This window comes from Opisthocomus hoazin, chromosome 4 (assembly GCF_030867145.1).
Source record: "Opisthocomus hoazin isolate bOpiHoa1 chromosome 4, bOpiHoa1.hap1, whole genome shotgun sequence".
Taxonomy (NCBI): Eukaryota; Metazoa; Chordata; class Aves; order Opisthocomiformes; family Opisthocomidae; genus Opisthocomus; species Opisthocomus hoazin.
Window position 1 is genome coordinate 36,082,637 of NC_134417.1, and position 25,489 is coordinate 36,108,125.

A 25,489-nucleotide genomic window follows, 5' to 3' on the forward strand; every position below is an offset into this window, starting at 1 on the left:
CCTACACTTTGGAGTATCTCCAGTTCCTCCCTTCTGCCTCCCCTAAGCTTTCACAGCTCTCCCTCATCCTCAAGCTACTGAGGAAGATGACACAGCTGGTTCACAGCCTGCGCCTGTGATGGACCTGTCAGCTCGCTCGTGCTAACTGGCCAGTCAAGAGGCCCAACAGAATGGATAACCGTTGAGCTCCCCAGCCCACCCTCACCAGGGCACTCTTCTGCGTATCTGTCCTTGACCCAGCCACAAGTTTCACAAAGCTTTTAGGAAATCACTATCCGAGACGTTTACCTTCCTGTTGAGTAGGTCTCAAATTGATTAGGAAACTGTCTGACAGATAAGCAGGCCAATTGCACAAGGCACAACTCCTATGGAAACTGGGTTAAGAAAACCAAGCTCTCTAAGGAGAAAAGACAGCTGAGGTTGCAACATTCTTGGTTCTTCTTGGGTTTATTAAAACAAAAAATGGGAAAAACAACGCCCTGCATTCTTTGGCATGCCTGAGATGGATAGCGATGGCTATGTGGTTTCTCGTTTACATGAAATAAATAAAAGAGAAGGTCAGAGTTCGGCTGGGGTAATACCCACACAGCACTGCGCAGGCAAAGGGAGCTTTGCTCTACCCAGGTACCAAGCTTGCCAGAGCCCGTAAAAGCAACTGAGACAGTGCCAAGCCTGAAGTAATCAGCCCTGATGGGAGGCAGCATATATTTTCTCAGCTTAGTATTGCAGTAACTATGTCAGTCGGCTTGGAGCACAGGGAGAGCAAATTTGCATCTGCACGGAGAGTGGGCGCAACAGGATTGCATTTGCCTGCAGAATATGGTGTAGAAATACATGCAAGTTTTCTGTCTGACTCTGTTCAGCACCGGGGAATAGAACACGAGGGGTACTGGAGGGCAGAAAGAAAAGTTAACAATGGGAACCGAATGAAGAAACTCCTGTCCCGAAGTAGTTCTAAATGAGCGTTAAGTTAATGGAGTTAATCAGGACATTGCAGCCAGGAATCAGTCTACAGCTTCTGGGGACCTGAGCCACTGGGTCTGAATATATCGTAATCTTTGTGGTCTTCAGTAGGGTTCTGCACAAAAACATTTTACTGACAACCCTTCAACTTTCTAATAAGGTACTGCTAAATAAAAGTATTAAATTTCATTTGAAGAAACACAAACAAACAAAATGCAACAGGACATTTCCAAGACGGATACAGAATGCTAAGTATGATTAGCAAGCTGTAAATACCTCCAAGATAGCTTGGACACTAGGGTACTGCTCTCTGGCTGCATAAATGTCACAACAAGGTCCGCAAATGCCTAACTGTTAAAAAAAACAAGCCGTCATTAATTTGCTATGAAAACACAGAAAAAGATGTTTCAAGTTAGCATCCCTCAGATCTCCAAACGACTATCTGTGAAGGATTTTATCTGTCTAGGCCATCTGGTCTTCTGTGCAGAGAGTGGGCTTCTCACATTTCTGGCTGTGGTTCTACATTTACAAACATGCAATGAACTCAAAATTCAAAAGTAGATAATGCAAAAAGGATCGTTGGGGTGAGTCAGGTAAAAGATCAGGCAAGTGATCTGGGGACAAAAAGTCTAGTGTAAGTGACTGTGCCGTGAGTACAGTGCTGTCTCGAAGACGGGTGCATTACATTATCTTACTGGGTTACTCTTGGGGGCAGGACTGCTGTGAAGGAAAGCTCTGGCCCGCTCAGAAGACATGAAAAAGACAGACTGGATTTCCACCTGACAGCAGTTTTTTGTGAACTGAAAAGACAATAGGACTTTTGTTGTCACCATCAGATTAAGTACTTATAAAAGGGAGGGAAAGTTCATGAGAAAACACTGAGAGTTGCTTTATTCTAAGAAGTAGAATTTCTTATGTGCTATTACGATGACAGCCAAATCATAAACATCTGAAATTGGTAGCCACATAAACAGTGAAACAGCACAGAGATAATACTCTTCAGGTTTGGTGAAAGTGATACAGAAATCATCATAGAAACAAACATCCAGTTTACCATTTTGCTTAGCTAGAGCTGAGTAAGGAAATGCTACGGAAAATGATAGACAAAATAAAGACCTGAGTAACATCACCGTGTATCACAGCATGATTAGTCAAATCGTTCTGCTACAATACAGAGATGCAGTGAGCAGATGCCAGCAATTTTCTAGACCTCTTGCAAAGGCACCATGAAGACGACAGGGAGAGCAGCCAGTTACCCACACGAGGATTTGGGACTACACAAACTCTGGAACTAGATGTTTTGTTCCTAGCATTCAGAAACACATTTCTGCCATCTATTATACATGAGGATTCTTTTTCCTCTCAAGGTTAATTTACCCATCCAATCTTTTATTTATTTATTTACTTATGATGAAAAGGAGAACTACAATATTCAGTCACAGAATCACAGAATGGTAGGGGTTGGGAGGGACCTATTTCACCCCACTTGTAAAGTATCTCTGTATATCCTCTAATACTGGCCATCCTGGACTGCAGAGCTTCAATGCTGCAGGGAATAGAAAGTCAGTCTAAAATGTTTCAAAGGACTGTCAGCAGGGAGGAAAGTGAGAAGCTAACATGGCAAGCTATTGGGAGCCATTTACTTAATAAGAACTCAGTATTACGGAGCTGTACTGAATATCACACCTCTAACTTTGCGTGAGGTTGTGATAGAAACATTTAATATTCTCCCAGCATATTGAGCAAGACCTGAGAAGGACTTGTCAATGACTCACCCTACTTCAGTTGCCCAAAATACCCGACCAAAAGCAAAGACAAGAATAGCCTTTCTGGCTTCCTAAGCTAAACCATATTCTTTTCACTGAAATATATAGCAGCTGCTACTGCATTTTACCCACTTAGAGAAGCACAAACCACCTTAAGTGTAGGTGTAACAGTATTTTAGAATATTTTTTCAAATATCCAGGCAAACAGCTAAGCGTGTTGCCTAGATCAGATAGAATGGCTCATTACCGGTGTGGATTAAAAGCAGCTCTTCTGGGTATGAGCTTCACAAGCATCCTGTAGCATGCAGATAAACATGCATATCATCAAACTTCTTAGGCCTAGAGAAATATAACTGTGTCCTTTCAGATACAGGGGGATTTAAAATATTTTTTTTTAAGTTTGAAAATATATATGATATGATATTTTGTGTGTTCAGCAGGCACACATGTTAACTGAAGGAAAAAGTCTTGTTCAATGGAAGCTTGCAGGAAAGGTGTTAAATCTCAGTTTCTCCATAAATGAGAAATATTTTCCAGTCATTAAGTCTACTCCTTAACTTGGCATACATACAACTACTCTGTGCTTTCATGTGCTCATTTTGGACTCAGAATGCTGTTTGTACAAAGAGCAAGGCATGAAATAAGCCACTAACAGGGACAGAACTTTAATTTTTAGGCCAGGGGAAAACCAGCAGTGTATTTCTCAATTCTGCCAATGCGAACAAAACTTCACATCTTTACCTTTTGTTGTATTTATTTCAAACTCGCCACTGTTCACTTAAGGCAGAGAAAACATAAAACAATTTTGAATTTTTTTTGCTAGCCCTAGTTCTTAATATAGCTGTGTCTGGATAAGTCTTGCAGAATTACTGTATAGAAAAACATGTTGAGGGTAGATTCCACATAAATGATAAGCCCCACAGCATCAAAAGGCATACAGTTCAAAAAATCTGCAAATCTAAACCAATTGTGGTTGCGTGGTTTTCATGACTGACATCAAACTTCAAGCTTTGAAAAGACTATGAATATTGATTATCTGTGACCCTGGGACTCTCAAAACTGATTCATCCATCTATGTTAACTGATGTCTCATAGCAGATTTGGGAACAGGAAGATCATCTTTATTTCTTGCATGTTAGAGGGAGGAAGCTCTGTTAAAATCATATCAACCAGTAAATCTGAGAAACTGAAGTTTTAGCACTGACTTTGATGAGAACAAAGTTGGAGAAAGACTGAGAACTCCCAAAACCCCTGTTCCTCATGAACAAATAATAACAAGCAAGTTCATACAGTATTCTCGGAGAAGTTAGCCTACAAAGCCTTTATGGGAGAATCATACTCTGACTTTTAAAAACCTTGGTCCAAATCCTATCTTAGCAGGCTGCACAGACTTCTAAATACAGTACTCTTGAGTTACACATGAATAGCTGAGATCAGTCAACACAGACAGCACAAAAACATTTAGAATGCCTAGATATCTAACAAGCCAATCATGAAACCTATCAGGCTAATTATAAACTACTGATCCCAGCTGGTTATGTCCATATAACATTCAAGAAGTATTACCAAGCACTCACTGGATTGCTTATCTTTCCCTTGGGTTCTGCAATCTCGCCCTATTTACACTACTTTATGTACAAACCTCTTCGTTCATAGCATTTATTTCCTTCTGCAGGCCAAGGGACTTCATTTCTCTTTCCTAGCAAAAGAAAGCCAAAAATGCCCAAAGCCCAGAAAATAAGTATACAAGAAGTATGTACAAATATGTATAGTTGGAGAAATATTATCCTCAGTGTTTAAGTGCTACTGATGTCTGAATTAAATGCTAACTGCTATAGAAGATCACGAGGTGTCTTTCTGCTGTTCTATATGCCCAGGATAGCTTTACAAATCTGCCTCTTCCATGCTGAAATCTCCCAATGCGCAGAATAACAACATGAGGGGATCAAATAAATCATATACATTTTGCAGCAGAATTTGTTGCTTAAGAAAACTGCAGATGAACTCTTCACAATGACAGTATTTATAACAGATAAGAATCAGGGCCTATTTCAAACACCACTGAGATAACACGGCAATGCCATTTCTGGAGAAGGAGGCCTGCGTCCAGTTTGCTCACAGCATGGGCAGAATGACCTTGGGTTTGCACCTGCCTAAGCAGTCCTGTGCCCTGAAATCAAAAAGCATCTTCAACAAACTTCCTAAATCAGAAGTTTATCCATGCTGCCTGTTAAGCTGCACAAAGGACAGACTATTTCTTGAAAACTGGGATTGCAATGGGAGATGGACAAGCTGTAAGAACTAAGCCACTCTCTTCCTCTGAATGTCAGCAGAGAAACAGTCTAATGCAAAGATCATTGTGAGCATAATGCTCCGCTGCTGAAAGTCATAAAAAAAAAAAAATCAAACTCAGAGACCATGCTAGATCCCAGCAACATCCCCTTTATTCCACTGCAACCTTAATGAGGTGACAGTACAACCATTCGGTTGTCGTTCATCTCCTGCCCATTGTAAGCCAAAGCAAAGGAGAACCTGTTTACAAGAACAGAAGGGCACGTGCTATTTGCAATTTAAAAGGGACCTGAACTGCCTTCCATTTTGAAAAAGGATCTCAGAGAGGAGCCAGTGAGATTGGTTAGACAAACATAGGAACAAAGCCATGTGGCAGTATTTCTTTGACACAATGAAATCCCACAAGGGATCAAACGACACCCAGGGCTGGCAGCCCATGCTTCACTGAACCACACCTGAAACTATCAAAGGGAAAACCACTCCCAAATATGGACAGATCTGGAGGCAGACAGAAAAATGAAGAGATGACAATACGCATTCAGAATTTTTGACAAAGAAACAAGATCAGCAATTTGTCTGTTTGCACACATACTTGGTAAGGTGAAGTACCTGCTCGCTCTGCTGGCCTTGCCACACACAAGCAGGGACAATCTGTCAGGGGAGAAAAGGGAAACTGCTTTCACTGGGCCTTTTTTAAGGCCTGTTGTAGGTACAGAGCAGCAACGCATCTCAGAGAACACCGCATAGCTTCCAAGCACAATGCTGCTTGAGGTACAGAAAGACCACACTTGCTACTTTTAGCAAGGGACCAAGGAGAGGAAGCCTGGATTAAACAGAGCTCGTCTCTGTGTCCTTTTTGCATTCACACCGAAGTACGCAAACATCAAGTCCCAAGTAATGCAAAGGGGACATTTTAATAGTAGTACCTCACCTCATCACAACTCCTTTTCCAGAGCCTGTTATTGTATTTACACTCACTCCGTTCTCTTCCTTCTCCCAACCTACTTCCCACTTCTTCCCAGTAGAAGCAATGATATTTGTATGTAGTCTAGTCTCAAGTGACAGCTTTTGTGTTTTGCATTTCCATTTGTGTACTGCTCTAAAAGGATTGTTCAGTTCTGCATAAAACATCCTTACCATTCCAGGTGATTTTCAACGAAGGCAGACATGGGGCTGATCTGTACAGTGTACGTGTCGTTGGCTGAATACTCAAACAGCCCATAATAGGGATTGAAGAGCTCCTGAGACAGAAGGAAGAAGAATTCTCGGGAGGGCCCACTGTAATCCAACCTAGAGAGGAAAATGTAAAAAAAAGATAAAATGAGGCTCATTCCTATTTGAGTGAATTTCCTGGGTTTTTCCTACATTGGCTGCTATCGAACACCCACCCCTGTACAGTCAAGTGTTTCTAACATGGTGTATCTCTCCTCTCAAAACCCGACTGTGAGCCCTAAACAAGCCATGATACTGAAGCTTCACCAGCATCCAGGTTGATCTGGGAGGAACCATAACTCGGACACATGCCTCAAATAGTTTCTTTTCTTTGATTCCAAAGGCTTAGTAAATTGGAGGTACAAAGCTCAGCCTTGCCTTAGCTGGCTGGCTAGCAGAGGGCTAGGTTTTAGTGAGTGGGTTTGAACTGCCTGTGGACACCTGGGTTCACAGACCAGACAGAAGCAGAAATTGCTCTTAGTCTCCTACACAAAGATGCAACCAAAGACACAATCTAGCCCCAAGGATGCTTTCTTAGCTATACATATAACTTAAAGGTCAATGCTGAACAAGATCAAGTCCCAACAGCATTGTGTCTCTGAGGATAGAATGGTGATTCCTCAGTTGTTCCACGCAAGCTCTTCCACTTTTCTGATAGTTTCACATACACGTGGTACACATTAAGCTGTGCTTTGCTGTTGAATAAATTTGCTCTATAGTCACTATTTTTTTAAAAACTTTTAAATCAAACTGTTTCCAATTATCTCAACCTGAAAAAAAAAAACCCAACCAAAAAAGTTTCCCAAGTGCATTAACTCCAACTGTGATGGATTTATTAAAAACAAATCATCCTCTAATAACAGTAGGTAGATTTGTCAATCTAAAATAAATCTACGTGTAGCAATATGAACAAATGATTTGTAGCTGTACATCACATGTGCCAAAAAGATTTTCTGAGGTGAACAGTACTCCTACTTAACAAATGTAAAGTAAGTGGAAAACTCTGCAGCTAGATCAGAACGCTCTGTATATGATTGATTTGTGCAACTAGAAAGGTGATAAAGGGCAGGATGGGCCATCCTCCTTTGTTTTACATGTGGAGATTCAGTACTTTTCTCTTTGAGCAGCTTTAGATTTAGGATCATGCAGCGAGATTAAAGCCACAACACACGAACCACTAGTGCTAACCATGTAACAGATCTGGTTCAACGGACATGAAAATACTGGGCTAAGCCTGATGATGGCTGGAGTAAAGAACTACAAACACCACCTGTCTATACTCAAAAACCTCCAAGGAGAGACTAGGTATTGCATTTCTGGGCAACACAGTCACTCATCATAAAGCCTTCGCAGTTCATTTTCAATGTCATGCTAGCTTTCAAATATGTGGGACGGTGTGCTCATACAGCATCATGTGACCATGCAGCATCAACTCCTCTTTTCAGCAGGGAACTGGTATATTGAAATTCCTCCAGTAGAACCTATATTAGCATTAAACAGCTCAAACCTCTGAGAAATGTATCTTCAGATGCAAATGAATTGGTGAAGAATGAATGAATTTGCAAATCAAATTGCTTTGTAATTTCTCCTGAGGACACAGTGCCTCACACAGTACAAGTTATTAGAGACGTGGGGAAAACAACGTGACTTTGGCCAGTGTTAGCATACTAGAACACTATCGCAAAAATGCAAACTGAGGTATGCTGCATGTTTATGCTTTCCTTGCAAGCCAGAGGCAAAACCAACTGTGAAAGACGACGTCTTAAATAACGCTGAATCCATGGAGTATAAAAAGTAAGAGTTAAGTAAACCCCCAATACTGAGGTCATTGAGTGACTCTCTTTGAGGTTGGTGACTTTTGTTTTCCCCTGGACCTAACACGTCCCCAGACAAACTCAGCTCAGCAGAAGCTCATCACTTGGCACGTCCAGCAACTGCATGGTGGCCTGTCAAGAGCTGCCCCAGAGCCTTACTGTTCTGGTACCTTTGGAACTGAAATACTATTTTTTTTGTGCGTGTGTTGTTTTTTTTTTAAAAAAAAGAAACTTTATATGCAAAACTATTGAAATACCATTTCAAGCCTTTGTTATACGGAACACTGGAAATGTGCACAATGATCTTTCCATTATAAAGGCACGTAGATTAAGCCTCAATTACAAGGTAGTTCTTGAGGTGAGCCAGGGTGATTTAACAGGTTGTTTAGATTTGAAAACAAAACGTCAGGGCCTGGCTTTAATCATACAAGAATAGCTCATGGATTTGTAACGCTGGCAGAAAGTCTCCTGAGAAAAGGCCTTCCCAAGAGACTTCTGTTACTTTCAGCTTCCAATTGGGTGAATTAAACTGTAAGGACCGAACAGCATTCATGTTTCTGACTTCAGCCAGAAACAAGAAGTCCACGTACAGATAACCAATGATCATTAGATGTCACGCAAAGCAAAAATTTTTGAAGCAAAACCAGATCCATTTTGAAGAGTTAGAGTGACAAAGGGGATAAAGGTCTGGTCTCTAATTATAGTCCTGAGACTGATTTGGTGTGTAAACATGGGCCTGTAGATTCAGTTTGCCTTCCAGCCAGTCAAAATACCTACGGCAACAAGATGACATTAGATTTAACCTCTTAAATTGTCACTGAGCCATCTAGATGGAAGGTGCTATAAGAAAATGAAGCATTATTGCTATTGTTATTTTTAACAAATGTTTGAGCTGATTAAGATGAATCACTTGGAGGTAAAACAAAACCAAAGAAACATTACATAACAAGACAGGCTCAGCCTTAGTCAACTCCGTCAATGTTTTGCAACACAACAGCCACTTAAAAGCTGATAACATTTCGTGGTTCCCTACCCTTCCTCGCCAACAAACGTGACGTAGAGTTTGTTCCGCTGGAGCTCCTTGCGTGAATATGCCATTACCTGGTTGAAGGTGCCTTCCAGCAAGTGGTCACGTCGTATAATTAACCTGCAAAGGGAGGTCAGAAATAGAGATCTAATGATCGAGTCTCGCGTGAGCCTGTGAGGCTAAAGGTAAACAAGAGCTGGTAAAGAGAGACATTCATTCTCAGAGAGCTTAATAAAGTTGCATCCACTGGTGCACATCCTACTTGACCACTACGGTTTTTCAGTGAGTTGTTTCATGAGGCTCTTTATCTGCCTCAACAGTGAACTCCTGCACAATGCTGTGATTAGGTTCAAAGTGTTGCTCTATTGCTAAGACTCTCTGTAACACCTTTTATGTACAAATTTATATGGTAGAGGGGGCTGCATATATGAGGTCACAGCTTTCTGGGATTAGCCCCAAAGTCTTCCTGGATTTAATCCAGTGAACGTCCATGGAATTACTGCTTCTGTAACAGGGTAAGCAAAGGGAGTACCAGCCTCTGTTTATACAATAGAATCATAAAATGGTTTGGGTTGGAAGGGACCTTAAAAATTATCTGGTTCCAACCCCCCTGCCATGAGCAGGGACATCTTCCACTAGACCAGGTTGCTCAGAGCTTCATCCAGCCTGGCCTTAAACACTTCCAGGGAGGGGGGGCAGCCAGAGCTTCTCTGGGCAGCCTGGTCCAGTGTTTCACCACCCTCACCTCTCACTCCCCTGCCAACCTCTAAAACAACTTAATGAACAGTACATTTAAACACCACCTGTGCAAGAAATCCATCTTGTTCATACCTTTATGGACATTTTAAGACAGACCTTCGGAAATGTATTTCATGCCTGCCTTGGACCCACTTAGCAGGACACTAAAAGGGATAACCAATGGCTAGGAGTCCCCAGCTCTGTAAGAATATTTTGATGATCACGTTTGCCTGGAATAAATTGCTTGGTTTTATACTTTCCCCCCCCCCCACAACAGATGTGATTTGGTAGGAAGGCAGCCTGATGCATAAACTCAACCAGATGCCCAGGAAATACCTTAGAAACATACAATCCTTCGCCCAAGCTGGATAACTCAATCAAGCACAAGTAGGTACAGACTCACAAGCCAACTAAAAAGATGCCTGGAAAGCAAACTCCACAACCAAGTTACAGAGATCCCCAAAACACATGAAGAGAGGCAGAAATCTCTTTAGGTCAAATCCAGGAGGGCTACCAACACAAAGAACTATTGAAAGTTACACCTGCATGTACAGGCTAACTTCTGTAGGGCCATACTCTGGTCCTGAGTTATACTGATATGTAGACCCAAACGGTTTGGAGTCACTCCATCATTACAGCACTGTAGCTGCTAATAATATCCGGTGGAGGTTTGCCCAAATGGATGATTTTCCTACTGACAAATCATAGGTAGGAATACCAACATTCCCGTTAAACAGGTAGGGATAGGAGTCTAAGAGAATACAAATCTATAAGAAATAGAACTTCCACACAAAAGCCTCTTGAAGGTCACTCTTTTGCAGGATATATTAAGACCTTATCTCGTACAAAATACAATCTCCAGTGTGTTTTCCACTCGCTATCGCTGTCTTCGTTCATGGATAATGATAAAAGACAAAGCTACACCATGTTAGATTGAGTGACTTGTCATAATACTCACTTAATTTTACCTGGACCTTGCCCATACCCTTTGGCTTCAAGTTTTCGATAGAAATTGCGCAGCTTGGCTTCAAAGTCCCTCCTGTATGGGGAAGGCGCTCTTGCACTTGCTCGCTGCAGTCCTGGTGGGAAAATGAACAGCATCCTAAAGTGCAAGGGGCTTTAAATTTTTCCATATCATGCAGCTGATGTTTCCAGACCGAACTGGCTAACAAACACATTAGGAACTTCAGAGGTAGACTGTGCACTCAGTATTATTTTTGCTCTACCTGGCATTAACGGAGTTGTAAGTTCCTATAATTCAGTGATTGTGATGACTTCCAGGGGCTGTATCTTGTTCACTAAAAGAATTGTTAAGCTCACCTTGTGTGTGCTTTCATGTTTCCTCAGCCTGTAACTGTGATTGATCCGAATGGAAAGCCAAGGATCAGCAAGGCCTGAGAAAGACTGACATGCCTAACTGCCACTCACAGTCACTGGTATTTAGGTTTTCTTTCCCTTTTGCACTTTTAAGTGATCTCTCTCCTCTGCATTGAATAGGAGGCCTCCTTACTTGGCAGGATTAAACCTCTGGAGCTGAAAGCAACGCTTCTCACTGGAGCTTAGCACCCTAGCTTGGAATCGGGTTTCCCTGAGTTAATCTGACCATATATTAAACACTTCCAGCTTTCAACACAAAACCCCTTTGTGGAATCGAGTAGGATTTCTGTCAGCAAGAAATGCTTCAGTTTCCTATTATGATTCATACACACAGCGATTTTTTTTTTTTTAGCAATTTGGGACCTGTTTTGTTTTGAAGTCTGCATTCTCAGAGTAGCTGATTAGTCCTTTTGTACAAATAAGTGCCATATCATAAAGGGTCAAAGAATGGATCCATGAAATCCCATTTCCCTATCGCATTACTGAAGACAATGAAAACAAGCCCTTTTATGAAAAATCTGGCAGAAGACCCTCCACAGGAAGGAAAAAAAAATATCAGAATCATGGTTGCCAAGAGGGAAGGACATTACTAATTGTCACTGATGGTAAAACAAAAAAGCATATTTCCATGCAGTGCAAAAAGAATCCTTTGCGACACTTTTCTTCTGATATTTCCCCCCCAACATAAAAGAACATGTGTTCTCATGGGCTATGTAACCAGTGGCAGAAATAAGCAAGCAGACAGTATGTTGCCAGAAATTAGTATTTGCCCTTCTTGTGTTTTCACAAGAACAGGTAAAGACCAGTGCAATTCTTTTAACATTCTCTTAAGTCACATTGTCACCAAATAATTAGATTTTTGTCTTACAGGAGACTCGTTTATGATTTGTCCTGATGTAGAGTAGGGGAACTGTATTAACAATTGTGTTATAACTCATTAATAAAAACAGGACATTCTGACAAAACACTGTCCTCCTATAGACAAGGATTCAGCATTTAACTTCTTCACATCAAAAACCCTTCCAATTTTCCACAGCCACCTCAGATTTGAATGTCTCTTGTCCATGAATTTTGTTTGAAACCAGATAATTTAAATGAATGTTTAAAAAGCTCAGCCAAAAGCGGATTTCTTCAGATTGCATTTCTGTCGATTCTCTCAAAATGGCCACTGGACACAGCCATGCAGTGAGACTGCGGTGGGGGTTGTATATCTTGGCAAAAGGGAGACATTAGCTTCTCAAATTTCTATAGCATAAACAATAACTACAGAGACATACCACAGCTGGAAATAACCTCCTCAGACAGCATGCCTTTCTGGAAAACATGTTTCCCGTCAAACCTAAGTTAATGGGCTCAACACGGGAGGTCAGACTACATGATCAAGACGATTCCCTCGGGTCTTAAAACAGATGAGTCTTGGGAAGAAGGCAAGTCTTTGGAACACAGACCGGAGGAGATGAACTTCACAGGAGTACTAAAGTATTGCAATACACCTTTGATTTGGATGTTGCTCCTCAAACATAACATGAATGTGCTCCCATATCAGAGAGTTATGTTTGGAGTGCACCATTCTCTTATCCTAAGCCTTCCCAACTATACAAAATTCAGGAAAATATCTTCTCTTCCTCATGGGCAATTTTTCATCTCTGTTTCAGCTACTGTTAACATTTCAACAGATACATAACAGCAATGGCAAATGATCAGACAAAAAAGCAGCTGGGGTCAGATTCGGAGGGGGCACTGGAATTAGCAGGCTGACAGCTTACTCTGGCTCTGAATCTGCCCCTTTATATTTATTAGGAGTAATACCACAAATGTAAGATTTTGTATCATTTTTTCCATCTCCTTACCTGGAGAATTCTGGGGCGATGAACAGGGTGAGCAGCGAGGAGAGAAACTGTAACCCGGATGGAAGGCAGCCTGCAGTGGTATGTAAGACATAATATCCTCTTCAAAAAGGCTGCATGGAAAAAGTGATAGGGAGAAGTTTGGTTTGCATTCATCACATGAAGGAACGTAAATGTGCAGTATGGTACAAGTCTGCTTTGGTCATAAGTTTGGGTACATCTCTGAACTCATGGATTCATAAAATCCACAGGTTTCCCAAATCAGGCATGGTCACCAGTAACAAAGAACAAAAAAAAAGAATTTTATTAGACTTTTCATGCTAACACAGTGCCTCAATCTACCAATAGAGAGTAAAGATCTGAGGCTATGTAGGAAATAGGGACAGCTTCAATACATTAGAAGTGAGAAGCAAAGATACAAACATCTGTCTTCCAGGTTGTTTTTCTTGGGTCATATACTTTCATATAACTCAGCTCTTTCACCATTCAGATGAGTTTATGGGAATAAGTTGTAAACTTCTTGCATTAGGCAGTACTATGTAGCATACCAAAGAACCCCGGTAATGCAACGTTTTCCACGTAAGACCAAGACAATAAAATAAGGCCATATCTTTGCTAAACCAAATGGTCTTATTAAAAATTACAGCCTTATCTATATTACCCAAACAATGCTCACTGCACCGTACATCGAGGTTTCATTAGCGTGATGTGGCCCTGCATGTGTGGGGAGCACTGCTGCAGTAAAACTAGCAATTTAATGAGCAGTTACCATGTTTACTTGTACTGAGACAAGTTTTTTCCTCTTTAGAGGGAAAAAAAAAAGGAAATAAGGATTTTTCCATTAAAAGGAAACATTTTGACCTGATTCTTTTTTATCTGCTACTTGACAGTAACAGTTATACTGACTGAGGTGGGGATTGAGTTTACTGCACTGATGGAGGCTGCCTTCCAGGAAATAAGAGTTGACAGATAGACTCTGGCTGAATTATTTTGGGTAAGTATCAGTAACAATGAATCCCATTCTAATTACAAATGACCCGGAAGATTTAACAAAATCTGTTCAATTATGCTGAGAAAGAGCCAGCCAGATTCTCCAGTACTGTAAGTAACGATGTTATCTTTTTGACCAAATTGATTACCTCAGCAGAATTACTAAATCTGCATCACAGGACAACTTCTCAAGCCCATGTGTACCCTCTGTCCGAATGTAATGGATCTTCTCCCTAAAACATAAATGATACTATTGACAAGAGAATAAAGAAAAATATAAAGGAAGAAAACATGCCATTATCAAGGCATGAAATATGCATATAATTGTTATTTTTTGGTATATTGCCAGTTCCCGTTTCTCTCCTTATAGAATTGCAAACATCTTAATTGTCTGATTAATTCTCTAACCTCACTAACACACTTGCAAAAAAGAATCTATTTGTATCACTCAGTTTCCTGATCCAAAAGCAAGAGATTTTATACCACATTTTAGAAAACAGAATGATTCTTAGTCCTCCAAGCTCATGTGTAGTACTATAGCTAAGGTCACTGACAAGCAGACTTTTTGTTTAAGGCTACAACTAATACACCACCTTTCGTTAACAGAATTTCACGTAATAACCACTTCCTTTACCTCCGTGGGTTCTGTCTGGCAAATAACACTAACATATACTTGATATTAATTGATCACACAGAGGTTATAGAGCACATGTGTCAAATCATACATTTTGTTGTTTAAATGAATGCTAATAAGAGTTGGAAACATAGGATAGGATCCTATCAACAGATTAGGATCCATGGAAGATACAGATCTACATCTGTCAGTGTGTTTCTAAAGCATTACAGCGTCCAAGAATAACTATTCTACTATCAAGTCAAAAGATTCTACCCCAAGTCAAGGATATGCTTTCGTACCTTGCTGTGTGGGGCTGCAATGCACTGCAGAACCATGCCTTGTAAGAGACATTTGTCTCCTAGAAGTTTGCTTAAAACCTGCTGCATGAGCATTAGAGAGCAGCTTGGGATCACTCCTGACCTAAGCTATAATCAAAGCTATGACCTGGAGGCAAACGGCTCAATATCCTGTTACAAATCTTGTTATGCACTGGCTAAGCCGTCTAGTCCCTATCACTAGTCAATTTTGTTCTCTACTCAAAATGAGATAAAAGCATCATCTGTTCTCTGAGAAATGAGAATTCAAATTACAGCTGAGGAAGAAAAAAGCCTGGCAATAATTTGATGATGAAGATAAAAAATTCTCAGTTACAGAAATGTACATCTTGAATACTAGGAGCATTTTTCATTCTGTCTCCCTCATTTTATTTCAGCATATTAATTCCTCCAGGAAGGAAGTCTAATCCTTACACCCAAAGAACTCTTTCTCTGGCCCTCACATGATGAGTCAGTAAGGCTATCAGCAGAAACTTGAAGGTCCTTCCCTTCTTTGCCAGTCCCCCAGCCACACATTTTACTGCACTGTACAAGCTAAATCTGTGATCAAGCTCTTAGCTGGTGCACACTGGCATTGCTGAGGCTGACTAACACCAGCTCAGGTTCCTGGCCAAAACAACTAATTTAACCTTTGGCATTAGAATGAGTTTAAATTGTACTGGCTTTTGCTTTTTTTTTTTTTTAAACCTCATAGGAAAGGAATGGGAATAAGAAAAAGAAAGATACCATTTAATTACTTTGGAAAGGACAACCGTTAAGTCACAAGTGAGAAAGATTAAAGACAGGAGTACAATCTACTTCAATGTTCCTATTGCTTTACAAAATCTATGGTCACTATGCCCATGGCACAGGTGTAAATCCAACCATGAGGTAAAATCCTGATTCTGCTGAAGTTACAGGGGCTTTGCTGCTGACTTCCATCAAAACACAATTTTAACACTATGTTCTGAAAAGCAAAGAGATAATTGTAGATGAAGACAGAGCTTCCACTATTTAGCAATGCTTAGAGTTGAAAACAGATATGTCACTATTTGCCCAGAGTTATTTTGGTTGTTCTTACTTCTTGGGTATCTTTGGAAAGTAACTATAGTAACCACACAGATTCTGGTGGGCCACACCTACTTTTCAATAGGGACAGTTCCATACGAGGCCCAAGATCATCTTTTGTACTACAGTTACTAGAATTTGTTTTTCCCCCACTACAAGTAGTCCTTCCTGGAACTTGGTTTCAGCAGTCTGGAAAAAAGCGCTACCTGAGTGCATGGTTTCTGGCCAAGCTCGGCTGACGCTCCTGCAGCATCTCAAAAATGTTGGGCTGGCGTAGAAACGCAACAATCTTGTCATTGTAAGCTGGAAAAGGAAAACAAATACAGAGGCTTTATTTGCCACTGAGGGGGCCCGGTCACATCACCGTGACTGTGCAGGGGCAGACTGACCGCACTGCTAGCGAGTCACAGGGCAACACGAAGCAGTGCATGTGGTTGACCAGAGATTCTAAACAGCATCTGCTTTGAAAAGAAAGAGAAACTTGGCTTACCCAGAGGTAAAGTCTCATGATGGTGCTGGTTTCGAATAGCTGTTACAAGACTATTGCCTGGTCTGGCCAACAGTGTAACTCCTCTGTTTCGAGAGACTTCGGAGGCCTACAACATCAGAGGAAAAGGGAAGATGGACAAACCGACCATCAGCAGCACACCAGTGAACAAAAAGGTTTCTCATCTTTATTTCTGTGACTTTCATGAATGGCCCATGATGCTGATTGAGCGACAAAGTCTGCTTAACTTGCATAACCAGAAATAGAAGTTGAATTGTATACATTAAAAAAGAACATAATCTGAAGAGTTGATAAGAAGAGTAGTAAGAAGGAAATTTATCACTCCTACTTAACTGTGGAACGTCAAGAATACCACTGTCCTAAACACAGTGTGTAGTGAATTAAATCACTTTGAGAAGGAAGACACATTAAAAGATGGGAAAACACTTAGATACAAGGATACTACAAGCCATACAACAAGGTGTGACAATCCGTCTTCAGTAAGCCATGGCTTGCTGTGTAACTGTTTGTAGACTTGTGCAAGCTCAAGGGAACTCCCCTCTTGCATACGTCTTTCTCCACAATGTGGCCATGGTGAAGCCAACAGAGGAACATCGCTACAAAATGAGTGCAAGGACACCCTGTATCAGGGCAAGGTGAGTAAGAATTCCAATTGCCATTGTACTGGGCTCATGGCTGCTCCTTTCTCGCTGCACAAACTGTAGTACTTGGCAACCACTTTGGGAAGAAATTGCCCCTACTCCAATATTTTAAAGGCTTAGCTCTGCATCCAAGCAAGTTGTGCCAATCCACTTTCAGTGGTACAGCCAAATGTCAGGTCTTCCAACTGGATATAAATGAAATCTGAGAAGCTAAATGTGACTGGCAAGCTGCCTCTGGAGCACATAAAGCATAAAAATATTTATATGTAACAAGAAACCAGTCAAAGCACTTGATACGTGTCAATACAAAGGTTAAACAACGAAAAATCTTAATGATTCCAATTAAATATACTGTAACTGAAAACACAAAACTGCTGTGAAAGTGTACAGTAAATGCTGTGCTCCATCATTCAGTTATGATTTCACTTGCACCCACTTTATATTGGTATGCATCTGCTGATTACAAGAGAGTTATTCCACTGTCAGGGAGAACAGTCAAGCCCGCAGCATTCAATGGACTGATGTGCTAACCTTGGTCCAAGCCTTCTCACCTTTAAAAACAGGAAGAACTTTCAAGCAGGTCACACACAATTCACTAATTGCAGCAGCAACTAATGCCACCGGGACTAATGCAATTTTAACATCATCTACCTTTTTGTCAAAAATTGCATAAGTGCAATGAAAATCTTGGCTTTAAAACTAGCCGTCTCTCCTCTCAAATTCCTCCTCCAACCCTGCCAAGCAACAGATTTGAGGTCTACTCTTTCTGTTCTGACTGGCTTGCTCTCTAAGTCTTGCCCCAAAGCCTTTCTAAGACACAAGTCCCTCTGTGCTGTATCTTCTGCCTTTGTCTCCTTCTCACACCCCCATGGGCCAACTGACACTGCAAGTTCAGCTCAGGCTTAGGCAGCTTTCGCTCTGTGACCCAGGCGTCCACCCTGACAGGCACCAAACGGCCTTTATGGCATTCACTCTATGCTATGGAAGAAGGAGGAAGCTTAGGTGCAAGAGGTGTCCTGCAACCCATTACCACAGTGGGCATGGAGCCCTTCTGGGAACAGCCGTTTCTTGGGTTGCCTGTGAGTAGCATGGTCAAGATTACACCAGCAGCCTGCGAACAGTTATATTAGCGAGGACGTGTGAGACAGCGCTAAGGCATGGTGTTGTGCTCAACTTCTCCACTTCCAGGGAGCTCTGGAGATCAGGTGAGGATGCCTATTCCCCAGCTCCTTGTAGAACAGACATGCATGGGAGTGTGGATGGTGAGTGAGCTTGGTTTTGGAGGGTGGTCTCTGACTCATCCTTGACAAAGACAAATCCTGCACCCTTGTTGCTATGCATTTACTGACCAGAAGATAGGAAGGGGGAAAGAGCAGAGTGACAGAGGAGTTAAACACCCATCTCCCACAGAAATTAGCACCAGCTGGTATTTGTTCTTCACTTGGGAACTTCATGGTACTTCTGCCGAGCCTGGGGCTGGATCCTCCCCTTGCTCATTGCACCTGATTTTTTTTTTTTTCTTTTTTTCTTTTGGTTAGCTTTCCAGTGCTGCTGAGTTGTGTGCCTGAACGTATTTCTCATAAAGCAGGAATTCTGAAAGGAAATGCAGCTAAGACCTGTGAAGAGAAACTTTCACTCCCCCCTTCCCATCTTCCCAGTTCTGGTTTAACAGCTAAAGTAATCTGGATTGTAAAAATCCAACCCTGTACACACATTAACATAATAAATGGCACACTTTGTGGTGCTGTACTTCATCACCATCATTAGGCATCACTAATGCCTGTGTTTAGATCACGGTCTTTATGCATTTACACCTCTAAACAATTTTTCTCTGGCAACACAACAGGAAAACTCCCAGCTGTCTAACTGACTTCCCTTTTGCTAACACTCCTCTTACCAATCTTTTAGCTAATCCAGTAGAATTGATTGCTCCAATTCAGTGTTTAATCACAATCCCCTTGGCTGCTTTGACTTTCTAATTGAATCACTTAATTTAGATTAGCACATTATTCTCTAATTAAAAACAAAAAAAGTGACCCCTCTAACGATTTAGTGACCTGGTTCATCTAGTGCAGGGTAATCTGACAGATTCATGGCAGGGTTTAACAGCCTTGCAATTGGTCCTGGGATGTTGCAACCAAAGCAAAGAGTCCAAACTATCACGGAAGCCTTTCAATGATATATCATCTTTCCTGGGTTTTACATCACCGCTGGATTTGAGGGGCTTCTGCCTGTTTGAGTCCTGCTGCTTGCTTGTTGCAGTTTGGGTCAGTAAGGAGATTTATACCCTGCTGTATCTCAGCACCTCCTCTGCTTTTCTTGCTAACCAGAAACTCTTGCCTCTCCATTATGAATGCCTGCTTCTTTCTGTCTTTAAAAATCTCTACCCTGTAATCAGACGTGTTGATTTCCACCGCAGACAGAAAGTCCCTTAGAGGGGATGGAAAGTGCCTCTGACCTGTTCTGTTTACAGCAGTGGCAGAAGGAAATTAAGCACTTGGTGACCCAGATTTACTTACTGATGGCCACTACAGCTACCTGAACTTTCCTTTCAAAAATCAGGTAACCAAGAGTAGCATCAATCACTTTCTTCCTGCAAAAGATAGATACCCTTAAATAAGTGCTTACTAAAGATTCTGAAGCATTTTTGTCAAATGTATAATACCATTTAGTATCAGGAATCTGCTCAGATGGACAGCAAAAGTTTTTACAGAGATCATTTATTAGAGTATTTCAACGTGAACAAAAGCATAAATATTAGAGTAATTCATGAAGTAGATGCTTTCTTTCTAGGAAGAGGGCAATGGAGTGCTATTACATGCACAGGCTTTTTTTAGAAAACAGCCCACCCTATACAGATTAAGGGAAAAAGAACAGTTTTAATCTCTCTGCTTGGCCTGTTAATAGTTGGAGCAGGCCTTGAATAAAAGTACTTGGAAGCAACAGCCAGCCTTATACAGAAGCTGTGCAATTGCAATGTCTATTGTCTACTGAGAAAGAATTTTAAGTGTCATAAAGCAAAGAAAACTGCCATATTTGAGAAAGCGTATTTCTATGTTCCAATGTCATGAGGGAGTTTTATAAGTACATTTGAAATACTAATCAATTCTTTATTAGTATTGCAAGATATGCTGTTCAACACTACAGATTATTAGGCAGGAATCAAGGCTGCATTTTGATGAGCCAAAGGATTTAGAAGACTCATGGATATCGTGGAAGGGAGGGCAGGAGAGCATAGTTTTTACTTCAACACCACAACCTATTCACTGGAGCATCCCTGGCCATGGGGCTTAGAAACTTGTTGGTCACCAGGACAAAACTGGCTTTTGCACTAAAAGTATGAAAAAAAGGAGACCCAACACCCACATAATCATTAGTTCCTATGGTTAATTATTCTCCCTGAATTTCAACCCTGCCTTATTTTAATTGACTTAGTTTGGCTTTTACTACCAAAACTGAGTTCTTCTAACGCATGTCCTCTCCTATATTAAACAGATCTTTACTAATTTTCCAAGAATTCCAGACATTACATTTGCTTTATGGTCCACTGTTGAGTACTGAGATCACAATTTCTTAGAACCATAATCACTTCTTCACAGTGACTCAAGCTAAGGGTCATTGCTAAGTGTGTGAAGCTGGGGTATTTCTTTTTTCTGCACTTTGGGCTCATCTGCCTATGATTTTTGTCTGCTCTTTCCTCCACTGATCATGCCACATCACAAAATTCCTGGGAAGTCCATACAACACCCTGGGCAGGATGCCAGGTGCGTGCACCAAGGTAGGGGCTAGAGTTTTGCCTCTCATTACCTTAGCTCTCGCCTATATCCTCTCTCTGGCACCCACAAGCAATCACGACTGAAGCTGCACTGTTCTGCTCTCCTTCAGACTCATTTGACATCTGTACACAATGTTCAAAGCTGCTGGTTGTCTTTCTTGGTCCTTCAAACCGTCCCGGTGACAGAGTCCAGAGGCCACACCACCTGCTCAGCAAAGAGACCAGCTGGACTGCAAACAGCCAACGCATGGCCAGGACAAAGCCCCAGAGGGTGTTCCTACAGACATGATTTAGAGGACAAAAGCACATCCAAATATACTTGGAAGAAATGGCATGGAACAGGCAACTTAATAAATGGACTGAGTTGCAAAGGGTTGAATCTTTTCCTTGTAAATGGTGTGCTTTTAGGCACCGATCCAAAGTCCTTGGAAATCAGTGGGAGTCCTTCCAGCAGAGCAGCACATACTTCCAGTGGGAAGCTACTGACTACGGCAAGAGTGCAGAAGCACTGTGGGAACCGGGCCACCAAGACTGCGAGAGGGAGCCAGCCCTGATGGCTCCCTATACAGAAGGCCTCGTTCCATTGGCTTGTCACGCCAAATCGCTGACCGCGACGAACAGTTCACAATTTCTCCAGAGAATCATTACTCTAAAGTATTCAACGGTTTTCACTCCCTTCCCTGCACTTGATATTTTGGGTTTATTGCAAATCGTTCTTTGCTAGCCTTCCCAGCACTTGCAAAACCACATCTATTTTTTGTGCTAGCTCATCTGAGTTGCTCAGTGGTGTTTCTGTCCCCGAAATTGTGAATTTGTAAGCAAGCCCCAGGTGACACAGCATCACAACAGCAACACTAAACTGCAGACTGTTGGCAGAGGGAAGTTACTATAGCTAGTGGGAAGATATGACTCAGATCCATTGATACACTTCTATCTTCAGAAAATATGTTGCCATATTCACCCACGATCGGGAAAACCTACCCAAGCTACTAATGACTGGTGTGCTGTTGGTCCTGAAGTACTGACCTCACACCCTAGTCAGCTCCCGGTCCCAGCCCCACTTGGCAGTGAGAGGTGTTCAGACTGATCCTGCTGCAATAAATTTTAATGTTAATTCCACAAGCATTTCGCCAGATGTTTGTCTGGAAAAGGAAGATCCTTTGGCCATGATTCATCTCTGCTCCCACTCAGCTTCAACCTTTACAAATCTTAAACTCTATGGATTTGCTATATGAAGCATCTGATTGCTGGTACTTTTTCCTCCTTAAATCCACAATGCAAACCCAGGATTTATATTTCTATTAATCCTGCCCGTGCCCCTCAGTGATAAAAAACATCACCATGACACACAGGGAAGATGCTTAGTGTGACTGAAAGCTAGGGAAGCAAACCTCAACATACGTTACCACACCTGCCAGGGAGTATATCTGTTCAGAGCAGTGACACGGTGAGGAATGAAGAAACATATGAGGCTGCTGATGTATCAGGCTATAAAAATAATGAATGACTTCACTTTACTAAAGGAAGACTGGGATGTCAAATACGGACTCTTGTTTTACAAACTATTTTGTCACCATTTCACTTCAGCTATTTAGTTTTACTTGCTTATTATTACATTCTGAAAAAATCAAAATATAAACCTTCATTACCAGCAAAGCTCTGAGATAAACGCCTCAAAGAAAAAAATCCGTTATTTCCTCTGGAAGAAAAAATCCCCAGGATAGTCTTTTTAAATGCATTTCAAAGATGAGAAGTGCTTTTAATTTTACAGAAGACTGCTGTCAAAAAGAACTGTGTTGCTACTAGCATTGTTACCTCTCCAGCGCTGTAGCTGCGAAGTCGCTGAAGATGTTGCCTGTGTGTCAGGTGATTAGGGAGTCGACCGTTCTGCAGTGGGATCCTGGGATCTATGAAGGTGGTGGCACGGCTATTGTGGTCAACGAAGAAAGACTGAAACACACAGGAACAGCGTTTTTTTGTAAAAAGGTTGCCAACACTGTGACAGTATTGTGGGATCATAAAGTGAAAACTACTGGCAGTCGTGTGTCAGAAATACCCTGTTTAGGTACAGTCCATGGAAGAGATCTGCAAACGACAGCACTTTCTTAGTCGAAGGTAGAATAGCCCTTAGAAAATACCTGGAGCTACACAGGTCAAAATCCCGTGCAATGGCCATGATGTAAACAAGACAGAAGAGAATAATATTACTAGGGAACACTGCTAGGGAAGTCACTCAGAAAAGCTTCATCAGAGGCAGAGACACTAAGCCAAATTTTGTAGTGTTGACAGATCTAAACTCTGGCTTAAACTTTTTCGTTAGTCCAATGCTGCCTTGACTATGATATTCCGCAGAAAGCTAGAGCATCACCACTATGCTTCAAAAACATCTATTCTTGGGGGTTTTTTCTGCTTCTAAAATAACTCTTCTTGATACTTGTATTGTTTAACCTAAACCTGCACCAATTTTGAGTCAAGAGGAAGGATCCTTTAGGATCAAGCAGCCTGATGTGCTGTGTTAAACAAGGGATTGGTTTTGATGGCACTCTTACCTTTCCCTGCTGGTCAGTTTTTATCTCCCAGCCGCGAGGAAGCTCCAGTCGGGTATCAGCAAACATGTTGATAAAGTTTACCAGGTCTCTGTTGTGCTGATAGCGCTCAAAATTACGAGCATCTCTACGGATCTTCAGAACCATATGCTTCAAGCAAGTACTGTTAGTGAAGACTCGATAGGCACTCTGAGATGGAAAACAGAAGAGAGGAAAACTAGTTCTGATGTCAAAACAATGTATTCTGTTATTTCATAGGACATATGCCCAAAGAACTGAAACAAACCCTGTTTGAGTCAAGAACTATTTCCATCTCATTAACTACTTTATATGAACACCTAAAAGAAAGAAATATAATCCAGAAAGTAAAACATCCCACATGTGCACAGTGAGCTTGTGCGTAAACTGTCTGCCTAAACACTCCAATAACATGCTCAGCTAAAACACCACACACAAGATGCACGTAGCTGCACCCATTTCATTGCTTTCATTGACTAACAAACCCTGCTTGTGTGACCGGATGGTGCCAGAGAGATGCCAAGACAGCTGCGAAGATGTATTTATGCTGTAACTCAAATCAAGGTGCATGTGATAGGACTCTTCATGAACTTAAGAGGACTGCAGTGCAGGTGTCTACACTTAAGTGTGCTACCTTATTTATGGTCAGTTTATAGCCAGAGGACAGAAACACTTTCAACTGTCTGTTTTTGGAAAATATGAATCGTTTCCTGCAACTGAGTATTTGTTTCTGCAATGACTACAAACCATGTCAGATGGAGATGTTTTCATGAGTCAGACGAACGCCAGCCCCCAGGCAGCTAGGTGTATCTCACAAGGGGCATTAAATAAACCTCTCAGAGGAACATGCCCTGATGCAGATCTGAGCGAGTGCTGATCTGGCTGCAGAACAGGGGCCAAGGCGATCTATATTTGTCGCCACAGTGTATTCAATGATAGAGCACCACAAAATACACTTGTGGTGGCAACACTTTTTCTCATCCACAGGCTGCTCTTGGGATCTTTTACTTCAGGAAAAAAGCTCCTCAAGACAGGGTAGAAAACTTTACAGAAATCTGCAACCCTTCTGAGCATTTCACTAGAAGAGAAAATGAGTGCATTGGTTCTGCTGGTCAACCCAAAAGACTTAATTGCTCAATACAGTAATAAATGATCACTGGAGGACTCGCGTCTCCAGTGAAGTGAGCCCTCTGTCCAGAAAATCTGACCCGCAGTTCTGAATTCTCAATTTCTGTGTCATTTCTAATGCATTTTAACCCCTACAATGCAATAAAACATTTATGAGTATTATCTTTATTATGAAAGGATTTATGATGGTGGTAGGGCTGAGAAGAGAATACTCCCTCGCAGCACAGGGTCCCTAATTACGGTAAGGATTGGTATATGTTATGAAATCACAGAGATATGCTCTCTGCCCTGAAGATATGACCTGGTTACGACCCAGGAAAGCTTCACAGTCACAAATTGCTAAGATTCCAGATTACTCCATAACAGAAGCTGTATTCTGATCTAATGTGTGATCAATGGCTGTCCGTGTATCTCTCAGCTGCACTAGGGAAACACAAAATGTAAAGAAGTTTTATCCCTCCATGGAAATAAAATATCTGAAAAATGAGAACGTTTCCCTTTTAATTCTAACTGCTGGATAATATTTTCCAATTCCAACTTCACTGGCATAATTAGTAGCTTGAAATTTTAATAGGGGCTTGTGGTTAAAATATTACAACCATGTTAAGCCAAAAGCTATGCGGGCCATTATTTCTGTACAAGTGGAATCTGTACGACCATTTGACAGATGTTTCAATAGATTATTCTGGCTCTCATATAGAGACAACTTTATAAGCTCAAACTGAAGGCCTCTCTTGGCTTTTTTTATTTCAGTGAGAAACAACACTGGGATCCAGTCTTTTGTGAGCTGTTCCTTACACCACTATGGAATCAGTTGCTTACTTCGCAGACAGCTATGCTGACTTAAAA

General features: G+C 41.4%; 1 protein-coding gene across 6 annotated transcripts in view; it reads right to left on the bottom strand.

Annotated features, from left to right (window-relative positions):
• Positions 1-25,489, bottom strand: part of HECW1 (HECT, C2 and WW domain containing E3 ubiquitin protein ligase 1) — a 271,752-nt gene that overhangs the window by 32,491 nt on the left and 213,772 nt on the right. For all 6 annotated transcript variants that reach the window (XM_075418577.1, XM_075418574.1, XM_075418578.1 and 3 more), the window contains 9 exons: positions 23,498-23,683; positions 22,764-22,898; positions 16,515-16,620; positions 16,231-16,327; positions 14,176-14,259; positions 13,040-13,149; positions 10,771-10,891; positions 9,081-9,194; positions 6,159-6,311 (listed from right to left, as the gene is read on the bottom strand). In XM_075418577.1, the coding sequence (XP_075274692.1) occupies positions 6,159-6,311; positions 9,081-9,194; positions 10,771-10,891; positions 13,040-13,149; positions 14,176-14,259; positions 16,231-16,327; positions 16,515-16,620; positions 22,764-22,898; positions 23,498-23,683 (1,106 nt within the window). The remainder of the gene's footprint in view (positions 1-6,158; positions 6,312-9,080; positions 9,195-10,770; positions 10,892-13,039; positions 13,150-14,175; positions 14,260-16,230; positions 16,328-16,514; positions 16,621-22,763; positions 22,899-23,497; positions 23,684-25,489) is intronic.